General features: G+C 50.7%; 1 protein-coding gene and 1 long non-coding RNA gene across 2 annotated transcripts in view; one reads left to right on the top strand and one right to left on the bottom strand.

The window, feature by feature from the left end:
• Positions 1-276: 276 nt before the first annotated feature.
• Positions 277-11,733, top strand: part of LOC146063248 (uncharacterized) — a 90,286-nt gene continuing 78,829 nt past the window's right edge. Inside the window, exon 1 of the mRNA XM_083175463.1 lies at positions 277-730. Within this exon, the coding sequence (XP_083031589.1) occupies positions 662-730 (69 nt within the window). The 5' untranslated portion in view covers positions 277-661. The remainder of the gene's footprint in view (positions 731-11,733) is intronic.
• On the bottom strand, positions 7,700-9,154 carry LOC146062455 (uncharacterized). The gene is made up of 2 exons (XR_014471327.1): positions 9,036-9,154; positions 7,700-7,880 (listed from the first exon to the last, which is right to left on the bottom strand). It is a non-coding gene; the product is annotated as an uncharacterized LOC146062455 (long non-coding RNA).

The following is an 11,733-nucleotide window of genomic DNA, read 5'->3' as shown; positions in this document are numbered from 1 at the left end:
CTTTAAGCATGCGAATCATGGTGGCAGAAAATGACAGCAAGCCGTCGCCAAGGCCGAGAGCACCCGGCGCTGAGTGCAGCGTAGGATAAACTGTGTACTTCCCCACTGACACTCAGCAGCTCCAGTCCCCTTATCCCCTGGGCTTAGCAGGAAGAAGGAGGGGGAGAGAACCATGCTTCCATTCTCAGCTGCCTGCTCTCACTTTCCCTTTAAATAAAGGCCAGGCCTCCTGAAACTGACACAGTTTCCCTTCCCTAGCCAATCGGAAGGCCGAGCTGAGGCCTGTGTTTGTTACAAGTTTCCCATTGCTAGAAGGCAGAGCTGCAGACTGTGTGTGTGTGTGAGAGAGTGTGTGTGTGATAGGAGTGTGTATGGGTGAGGGGAAGGAGCTATGGGGAGCCTTGCACTATACTCAGGGCAGGAGAGGCACCTACTACCATGATCTGAAGCCGGGTCTCCTGCCCTCTGTACCCAAAGCCTTTGCCCAGCTCAGAAACTTTGTGGCTTTTTTTATTTTTCAAAAACTTTTTTTTGTTTGTTTTTGACATTTATTTTGAAAGTAAATAAACAAATAAAGGGAGTTTGCTTGTGTGAGTGTGTGAGTGTATGTGTGTCGTGTAAATGACTCTTTAACCTGTCCCTGGTCGCCCGGATTTGTACAATGCTGAAGGTTTTAACTAAGAAGCTGAGGAACCAGAGTTTGAGCGAGATTCAGCCCTATCAACTAAAGGTAAAAGAAAAATAAATGTACATTTTTTAAAATGTATTTTGTTTTTAAAACAGGTTCTAGTGGTGCGGTATACTGTGTGTGTGTGTGTGTGTGTGTGTGTGTGTGTGTGTGTGTGTGTGGTGGGCTGAGCCCCTGGTGTACTATCATCTGTCTATAATCAGCTGTAGTTCTGATCAGTTGCTGAGAGCATTGCATTATTAATTCTGGGATATAATACCTCAGGGCTTGGAGATCTGCGTAGGGTGGCATACTGTAAGAGGCCTCTCTACGTGTTCTCTGTCTCTGTACAGTAGGCCCCAAGGTCCCTACCAGCTAACAGGCTGCCACTCGCTGTACTTCTTCTTCTGCCTACAATGCAATGTGCCCCACCAGCCATGGGACAGTACAGGACAGTGTGCTGCGTGTACAGAAACTGGCAGTGCTGTGTAAAATGTTATGTTTCCTTATAACAAAGTACACTATTAATTATTTATTACCAGTTATTTATATAGCGCACACATATTCCGCAGCGCTGTACAGAGAATATTGGAAGAGACACATCAGTCTGTGCCCCAGTGGAGCCTACAATCTATATTCCCTACCACATGTACACGCACACATTTGTTAAACCCTGTCTACGTAAAGTTGAATCATTGTTGCTGCTATTTATTTCTGCTAATGTAATGTAACAATGTTTTTTTTTGTTAAATTGTTTCTTATTTGCTACAGTTTGGAGAACTTACTGTATCTGCTGTCTTCATTTGTGCAAAAAGAAAGTGAGCGTGCTATGTATTATTAAATGTGATGTTTCTAACACCAGGGGGCGCTTGGCTCACAATAAGGATCTGAGTTAGGGGTCTCTCTTTAAGAAGGGATCATTCCAGGCTCTGGGGAGGATTCGGCATTGCATGCTATGCTGTGGTTGTGTTCGCAGTGGACTTGTAGAATATGCTAATGACTTGGCCGCCATTTTTTTTTTTTTTTTCATTTAGTATCCGCCTCATACGCATATAATTGGGCTCATTGGACCACTGAGCAACCCTATACTGTCTCCGACAGAGCGGCTGCCTTAAGATGCCGGAGCCTCTATGGGTGTGAGCGAATTTGCGGTGGCTGACGATTCAACGCCCAAAAAGCGTTCTTGACGCACCTCACGTTTTTCAGTTCACCCCTCTCTCTCCCTGTTACTTCCCCCCCCCCCCCCCCCAAGTGCTGGTTACCTGTCACTCACTTTGTGAATAATAGTTCTATGTACTAAGACTTGGAGAGAGATAAAGTTGATGGAGATATAGTAAAATAGGGCCTTATTCTAGTTCACTCTTTCTGACAAAATCCTTCTTAGATGGACAAAACCATGTGCACTGCAGGGGGGAAGATGTAAAATGTGCAGAGAGAATTAGATTTGGGTGAGTTATTTTGTTTCTGTGCAGGGTAAATACTGACTGCTTTTTTACACTGCAATATAGATCTCACTTTGAAGTAAAACCCCACCCAAATTTAATTCTCTCTGCACATGTTACATCTGCCCCACCTGCAGTGCACATGGTTTTGTCCATCTAAGAAGTAATTTGTCAGAGTGAACTAGAATAAGGCCCATAGTACCAGCTAATTGGCTCCTACCTGCCATATTACATGCTGTGTTTGAAAAAAGATGGTTAGGAGCTGATTGGCTGGTACATAGGCCTCTATAATCTATATCCTCTGTGCATATGCAAGGCAGCTTTGGCACAGGTCCAAGAAACTGCTCCAAACAGTTTGTTCTCCAACAGCGCACGCTCATGTGAATAAGGCCCTCTCTCAGGGGATGGAGAGAATATGTATCATTCTATGTACAGTAAGTCCTGCATGGTCTCGTTCATGCTACATATACTGTGCAAACCACATACAGCTGTACAGCATAGGACCGACCAATCACCACCATCATTACATCCATTCATCTTACAGGGTGCAGGGCCAGAAGGGCTGATGTCACTAGACCGGTTACTGTACCCCATTTTTAAATCTATTTTTGGCAAAAAAAATTATTTTAATTCAGGTTTTCCTGTGCATTTCTTTTGACAAGTTTTGCAGGGGTGACATCCGTGGGGTGGGTGCCGGACGGCTCCCCGATAGTCGGGATTCCAACAGTCAGTACTCCGACTGCTCCCTCGTGGGGGTCCACGACCCCCATAGAGGGAGAATAAAATAGGTGGCGAGCACAGCTCACCACCATGCCCGCAGCGTGGCAAGCGCAGCGAGCCCACAAGGAGCTTCATTGCGCTCCCCCCGCTGTGCAGTCGGGATTCCGACATTTGAGAAATGACTGTTGGGTGTGTCATACCACACCCGGGGTGGGGTTTGATATCAGTTATACTGTCAGTGTTGGACTGGCCCACAGGGGAATAGGGGAAATCCCGGTGGGCCCCACTGTCTGGGGCCTACCTCTTCCTTTAGGGATCAGATTATGCACCTGAATTACACATTCTGAAGTAACATTATATGTTACCTTATAATATTCTGGTACATTATTGTGCATGCACTAGCAATATTTACTATAATTTACCATACTTACTCTCTAACTAGGTGATTCATCGCGCCCTACGGGCGCTCTTCACACCGGCGTAAGGGGCTACGCCCCTTAATTTGTGAACATTTGTATTGTGAGAAATATGGTTAGAACTGTATGAAAGATGCCCTGTATTGCAGCTTCTGGCAGTGGGTGAGGGTCCAGCGTGGCAGCACAGGAGTACCGGACGGTGGCCCTGAGTCAGTGTCTCCTCCTACTGGGTGGGAGTTAGGGTGCATGAGAGCAGGAGGCTGGGATATGAGGCATGATAGGGGTATGTGGGCAACACAGCGTCAGTGATTACCCAGTGGTGGAAGTTACGGTTCAGGAGAGCAGGAAGCTGGGTAGTGATAGGGGTGTGTGGGCATACGGGGGACTAAAGAGGGTGGTGGACACTGTGCAGCTTCTGCCAGTGGGTGAGGGTCCAGCGTGGCAGCACAGAAATACAGGAGTCAGTGTCTCCTCCGACTGGGTGGGAGTTAGGGTGCATGAGAGCAGGAGGCTGGGCGGTAAAGCATGATAGGGGAATGTGGGCAACACAGGGTGAGCGGGTCTCCACTGGCGGAAGTTACGGGGCAGGAGAACAGGAGGCAGGGCAGTGTCCTCCCACATTGATGGCAAAAGTATTCAACATCGGCCATAAACCATAGATTATTTGAAAATCATTGATGGTCGATGGGCATCCCTAGAACTGGAGGAGGGTAGGGGACAGTATGCAGCTCCCGGCAGTGGGTGAGCGTCTCCTCCCACTGGGAGGGAGTGAGCGTGCATGAGAGCAGGAGGCTGTATAATAGTGGTATGTGGGCAAGACATTGATAAAAGTTGTGGCGCTGGTGCAGAGGGCAGTGGGGAAACCTGCAGTGCGGCAGCCAGGGCCGGATTTCCCACCTAGGGGCGGTACCTGCTTGTGGTGGTACAGGATCCCCCATTGTCACGGGGGTACGTGAAATGCGGGAGCGGGGGCCGCGGTGGTCGGCTGGGGGGTGGAATTGCCGGAAGGGGGTCTGGGGGGTCTGCAAATTGCGGGAGGGGGGGTGGTGTGTGGGGATCCGCGGTTAGCGGGAGGGGGTCCGCAAATCGTGGGCGGGGGCGCGGGGGGGCTTGAATCGTGGGAAGGGGGGTCCGCAAATTGCGGGAGGGGGGTTGTCGGGGTTAGTGAATTGCGGGAGGGGGGGTTGCGGAGGTCCGTGAATTGCGGGAGGGGCGCGTGGGGTGCCGTGAGTCAAGGGGGGGTGGTGCGGGGGTCCGTGAATCACGGGAGGGGTCATGAATCGCAGGAGGCGGGGGTCGTGGGGGGGCTGCGAATTGCAGGAGGGGGGGTGTGGGGGGTTGCCGTAAATTGCATGAGGGGGGCGTGAATCAAGGGAGGGTGGGCGCAGGGGGGTGGTGCGGGGGTCCGTGAATCGCGGGAGGGGGCATGAATCGCGGGAGGGGGGGTCGTGGGGGGTTCTGAATCGCAGGAAGGGGGGTATGGGGGGTGCCGTAAATTGCGTGAGGGGGGCATGAATCGCGGGAGGGGGGGTCCCCGAATGTGTGAGTTAGGGGGCGGTCGCAAATCGCGATAAGTGCCGAGGGGGCCCGCAAATCGCGGGAGGGGGGCGCTACGGGGGGTTCCGTGAATCGCGGGAGGGGGCGGCGTGAATTGCGGGAGGGGGGGTCGCAAATCACAGTAGGGGGGGGGGGTGCCGTGAATCGCGGGAGGGGGGGTCGTGGGGGGCCCTTTTAATGCCGGGAGGGGGGGTCCCGCGAATCGCGGAAGGGGAGGATGCAGGGGTCCTGCGAATCGCGGGAGGGGGCTTGCGGGAGGGAGGGGTCGCTGGGGTCCCGCGATTTGCGGGAGGGTCGCGGGGGTCCCGCGTTTCGCGGGAGGGGGTGGTCGCGGAGGTCCAGCGAATCGCGGGAGGGGGTGGTCGGGTCTGGGACGGATATTAGACAGCACTTACATCGACAGCCATTACATCGACACCATTAGTTCGACAGCTCAATAGGTCGACATGGTTTTAGGTCGACATACCATTAGGTCGACATGTCATTATGTCGACAGCTTATTAGGTTGACGGCTCATTAGGTCGACATGTTTTCAGGTCGACACTGCCATTAGGTCGACAGAGTCTATGTCGACAGTCAAAAGGTCGACATGGGTTTTTTCACATGGGGGTCCTGGCAGAGGGTAGGGATGTGCAGGAGTAATGGTGAATGGTGGCTGTGGAGTAATGGTGGATGGTGGGCGTGTACTGTAGCCCTGGCTGGGCGGGGGGAGGTGATGTCAAGGGGGTGGAACGTCAGACACATGAAAGTGAAACTGTTCTACACAGGAACGTTCTCCACAGGGGTTGAGTGACAGATCTGGCTAAATATATAAGAGATGGTAAGCCAAACCTCTGTGAAAGCTGGCCTCACCCCCTGTGAAGACTAGCCACACCCCTACACATGGGCCCCAATCACTGCATTCCCGGTGGGCCCTACACTCCCCAGTCCGACACTGTATAGGGGTCCGGATCTGTTTTGGTGTGTTGCATAATATGTAATAGGCATTATCGTGTGTGGTACAATATGTAATGGGCATTACGGTGTGTGGCATAATGTGTAATGGGCATTACGGTGTGTGGAATAATATGTAATGGGCATTACGGTGTGTGGCATAATATGTAATGGGCATTACGGTGTGTGGCATAATGTGAAATGGGCATTACGGTGTGTGGCATAATGTGAAATGGGCATTACGGTGTGTGGCATAATATGTAATGGGCATTACGGTGTGTGGCATAATGTGTAATGGGTATTACGGTGTGTGGCATTATATGTAATGGGCATTACTATAAAAATAAACATTTACAAAAGGGGGAGGGGTGCATGTGTGCTGAAACATACCCCTGCTCCGGCCACCATGTCACCAAGCTACACCTCTGTCCTTTCCATTTACACCTCTATCAATGATGTTTACTGGAGCTTAGCAGGTCTCAATATGTTTTGACATGGGGCCCTCCTCCTCCTCCTCCTTTTTTTTTTTTTTTTTTTTTGTCCAGTGCAAACAAGGTCGAATTCAGATTTATACCTTTATGGTGTTGAATCTATGCAGACCCAAAAATAAGGTACTGTTCAATGAAAATTGGGACAGTTGGGAGGTATGGGTTACATAGACTTGCATAGCAACTGCATTGAAACACGATTTGCTGTAGGCCCCATATATATTGCCAGTCGGCCTACTGAAAGGTCCCGTTCGAAAGTGTAGTGGGATATCAAAGCTCCGTAAGAGGGGAAGGGGCGTCTCCGCTTCTACACATGCGCCAACCAGGCTGACTTCTGTAGGGTGAGATTACTGAGCCTTAAAGGCCCCCATACATCGAGGCGATTTTGGTCCGATTTAACAGGCCGATTGGTCGCAATTGGCCGAAAATCGGCCTGTTAAATCGGACCAAATCACCTCTCCCTGACATGTAGTAGGGTCCGATGCGCGGTCCCGTGCGCATCGGACCCGACTAGGTGGTCGGACCTGCTGGCCGTCCGACCACCCGTTCTGGGGCGGGCGGGAAGCAGGGACGCATGCGATCCATCACAACGGATCGCATGTGTCCCTGCCGCCGAGAAGGCACATTTGGGAGGGGGTAGTTGGGGCCAGTGTTCTGCATCGGGAAACTCGGCACTATTCTCCGCAATAGGACATGCAGCCAGAGTCTTGATATACAGGTCGGGTATCCCGTATCCGGGCATCCCGTATCCGAATTATTCCAAAAACCGTGGTTTTTTGGAATAATTCCAATTTATTTTTTATTTTTTCCCTAACCCTCTTTTAATACTTACCAAGTCCTCCGGCGTCCATAGCAGGCCTTCAGCATCCTCTCCGGCGTCTCCAGCGGTCCCAGGAGTGCTTTGCGTGAGTGCGCGCGCCGGTGACGTCACCGGCGCGCCTGGGAACTTGCGCAAAGCACTCCTGGGACCGCTGGAGACGCCAGAGATGGTGCTGGTAGCCTGCTGTGGACGCCGGAGGACTCCATGGACGCCGAGGGACCATCGGGGACCCACCAGGGGCAGGTAAGTATGGCTAAAAAAAAATATTCCAAAAACCGGAATATTCCCTTATCCGGAATGCTCGTGGTCCCGAGCATTTCGGATCAGGGATTTTCAACCTGTACACCTGGAAGAATTTGTCGCCTGTGTGATCAGAGTTCCGCTCTCTGCGCTGGATTCTATGAACTGTGCGTATTGTATTGATGTTAAAACCTTGAAGCTCTTTGTGCATGTGACCTCTGTCCCAGTTATCTGCTGCAAGCGTTTCCTGAGCATATGTCCGCTCTTTGCTTATGCAAACCTCTAATTGTGACACAAATGATTCTGTCCGCTGCTGAGCTTAGGACCTGGGCAGCGACAGGACACGGTCACGCGGCTGTGATGCGGCCACCCGTAGGGTATATGGTGGGTGGAACTAGTTGGACCGGATGCAGTAGTAGTTACTGACATATTCACATTTTATTTGACATCGGTGTTCCGGACAGAAGTGATGATCCTGTAAACTTTGCTTTACTCGCACGCAGTAGTACAGACGGAATTTCCATTCTGTGCGATGCCAGTTGGCACAGTCTGCGTCTTGGACACTGGCTGAATTCTCTGCGCAGGGCTGATAACTTCCTGTTCAAAGAAACGGATTTCTAACAACTTATATGGGATACGGTCAAGGGTGTAACTACCATAGGTGCAAGGGGTGCAGCTGCTAGGGGGCCCAGAGCTGAGAGGGGCCCATCTTTACTGTCTAATGTTTTATACACATTTATCACCATCAGTTGCTAACTACGGGGCCCTTAAAAACATTTGCAATGGGGCCTAGGAATATCTAGGTATGCCCCTGGATACGGTCACTATTGTGACCCTATGACGGTCTACATTGGGTCTACCACTGAAGGTCGACAGGCCCTAGGTCAAAATGGTTAAGGTTGACAGGGTTGGAACACAAGCATCAGGTCGGCAATGGGTAGGTCGACAGTCAAAAAGGTCGCTATATGAATTTTTTAAAGATTTTTTTGGGGGGAGGGGGGCGACATGTGTCAACAGGTGGTATTTCATACCCTACCATCCACTACGACGTGGTAGCAGAATATGATAGTGTGCTGAGCGTATTGAGGCACCGTGCCTGAAGCATGACGATTGCAGCGAGCCATAGATGTTTCCATCAGGGTTGCCAACCCTCCCGGAATGGCCGGGAGGGTCCCGGAAATCGGGTCCCCCTCCCGGACGCGATCGCGTCACTTTAGCCCCGCCCCCCGCAGGGCAATGACTGAAATACCGACATTGCACTGCGGGGGGCGGTGCTAAAATGACGTTTGCCGTAGCCACGCCCCGATAGAGCAGACCGCACATGGCTCCACCCCCGAAACGCCCTTTCCCCTTCCGGTGATGACCCCGCCCCCCTACTTCAGTGAGCTGACTGGCTGGCAGTGTAAAAGTGTAAAAGTTGGCAACTATGGTTTCCATGTCGACATTTGAGGGGGGGGGGGGAGTAACACTCGTGTCAACCTTTTCACTGTCGACCTTCCCGTTGTGTAGACCTTTAGTCTTAACCTTTTATTGAGTCAACTTTAGGACCCACTAACAATTTATAATAGTACTCAGTCTATTGGTGCAGGGCTGTTGAGACCTCCACGTGGCCCAGGTACTGAATAGGGTGTGGCTACATCCGGAAGCCATGGACAGGGCGGAGTGAAAAAGTTGAAATTGAGATATTTAAAATCGGCTAGTGTGGAAAAGTTGTGACTTAAGTTAAGGTTAATATATAATACCAGTACTCACTGTGGTGGGGGCTGACAGGGAGATCCTTGCTGCAGTGATTTCTTTGGATCCTTGTGACTTGCTGGGTCCTCCTCCTCCCCTCATCCGCACAGGCAGTGCACCATCTCCATGGCCATGCACCACAGTGACGCCTCCTGACTCCTGAGCAGCAGCTCTCACTAGTGAGAACTGCTACAGGCATCCATTAGTCTGGTCTGCTCTGGCCACGGACAGCAGGGGCTGCTGGGACATGTAGTTTTTGTTAAGTGTCTGGCTGCCAGGTACTTATAAAAAAAAAAAAAAACTACATGTCCCAGCAGCTTCTGCTGTCCGGGACCAGAGCAGAGTCTGCCTGCAGCTGAGCCGTGGGTGTGGCTCCCCTATTTGAAATTTGAACTGTGCTGCAGCCCCTCCTCTGGATCCATCACTGGTAATAATAGATTTAGCATCTATATAACAAAACGCTATTATTGTTTAAGTGCACATATAATTGCAGACCATGGCAACCAGGTCTGCACAGCAGGGGGGAGTGGTGATGCTGGTAGGGGGTGTGGGGCACATATGCATAATTGTGGTCCCGCCCCTGATATATAAAATGCTGAGCATACCATCATTATAAGTGAAGTTGGATGACTCCGTTTAGCCCAGAGCCCACTTTGTAATGCTGGAAACCTCTGTGTTGTATAGCAAGTGGGCTCGGACAGCCCCGGGAGACTTCAATACTCTTCCAGGCAGTTGGGGGTACCACCTGAGATTTGGAAGACTCCAGGCCATTTCTGGAGAGTCGGTGTATAATCCAGTCTGCAGGGCTTTCATTTCAGTCCTTCCTATCAGTCCCTGCCCAAGCCTGGACTCCTGCCTTCAGCACTGTGAACCTGTAATGCTGACCACTGCACCAACCATGCTGCCTGGATTTTAGTTAGCCACTTCATGGCTACTAATGACACACAACAAAAATTTCAAAAACAGAAAAATGGACAATTAAAACCATCACATTTTTTTTATTTACTTGCATGGGTTGGACTGCTTAGTTTTTGTACTTTAATGGAGGTACTGTGACATACGGTTATACATTTATATCACTGTAGCTTTGCGCTTTCATGTCTCCCATGTAGATGATGTATCACAGGACTGAGTTGGTGGCGGCCTCTGGCATCACAATTTGTGTGTAAAACAAAGTCCCATTGTCTCCTGGAAGTGTAACCTATGTAACCCCATGGTGATAGTGCACAACCTCTGGTTCTCACAGCCTAGCACAGTCCCCCTTTTATAGTAGAAGTCTCTGAAGCTGGAGGAGTTGCAGGGCCCGATCCTTAGGGGGTCAATCTACTCCAGCTTTTAAAAGTGAGACGTGAGGATGTTGCCCATAGCAACCAATAGGATTCTAGCTAATGTTTTTTTTCCCCAGCTGGTCTGATGAGTGGCGGGAACCTGCGTCAACAGGTGCTTAACCGCTTGCAGATGCAGGGGAGCGATGCTGGATGCAGCATGTCTTCTGTCAGACCGGCAGCAGGGCCGGCCAGAAGACATAGCTGACTTACTGTTTATGTCCATTCTGCACGCCTCCACCTAACTGATATGCACCAATGCCATTGGGGGCTACAGAGCAGTTCAAAATCAAAGAGTGGCGCTACACCAACTGCCAGTTTGGAATGGCAGTTGGTGCATACTTGCCTACACTCCCGGAATGGCTGGGAGGCCCCTGCAAATCTGGTCCCCATCCCGGCCCTCTGGAAAGGTGGTCAAGTCTCCCGCGTGTTTTTTTTTTTTTTTTTTAAATGTAAACCGTGACTTTAAAAATCAGGGTACTTGTTTCCTAGCACGGCCACCACGATTTCTATCATGGTGGTCGTGTCGGAAAAAATCGTGTCGGGTGCATACCAAAACGCACACGACGCGACCGACGCGATGTACCCGATTTCTCCATAGGCTTCAATGTTAAAATAATTTATGGAGAAATCGGGTCCATCGTGTCCATAGGCTTCAATGTTAAATTATTTTAACATTGAAACTGAGTCCGTTTAACATAGTTAAAAATGGGAAAAGGGCCAATATGGGCCATTTCTAATTGGGTATGGCCCCGTCATGTGTGTAAAAAATAATGGCCCCCCATTGTGGCTGCCACCCCCACGATTGACGCGAACCCGAAGCGTGGCGAGCGGCGGCGGTGCGCGTCCTCCGACCTTTTCATTCCCCTACTATCCACGTCGGCGTGGAGTTGAGAATAGATTAGTGTGGCGAGGGGACGCGGATACCTGTCAAGGCCGCGAGGGACGCGTTTACCTGTGAAGGTATCCGCGTGCGCTCGCCACGCTTCGGGCTCGCTGCGCTCGCCACACTAATCTATTCTCAACTCCACGCCGACGTGGATAGTAGGGGAATGAAAAGGTCGGAGGACGCGCACCGCCACCCCTCGCGGGCTCGCTGCGCTCGCCACGCTTTTTAACTATGTTAAATGGACTCAGTTTCAATGTTAAAATAATTTAACATTGAAGCCTATGGACAAATCAGGTCCATCGCATAGGCTTCAATGTTAAATATTTTAACATTGAAGCCTATGGAGAAATCAGGGGCATCGCGTCGGGCGCGCATAGGCTTCAATGTTAAAATATTTTAACATTGAAGCCTATGGGGAAATCGTGGGCATCGTGCCTTCTTAAGGCACACGACCGACGCGATGTACCCGAGTTGTGCTTTTTTCAAAGGAAATCGCGGGCAT

Source organism: Crinia signifera, chromosome 3 (genome assembly GCF_055691185.1).
Source record: "Crinia signifera chromosome 3, ASM5569118v1, whole genome shotgun sequence".
Taxonomy (NCBI): domain Eukaryota; kingdom Metazoa; phylum Chordata; class Amphibia; order Anura; family Myobatrachidae; genus Crinia; species Crinia signifera.
Note: the sequence above shows the minus strand (reverse complement) of the source record. Positions and strands in the feature narration are given on the sequence as shown.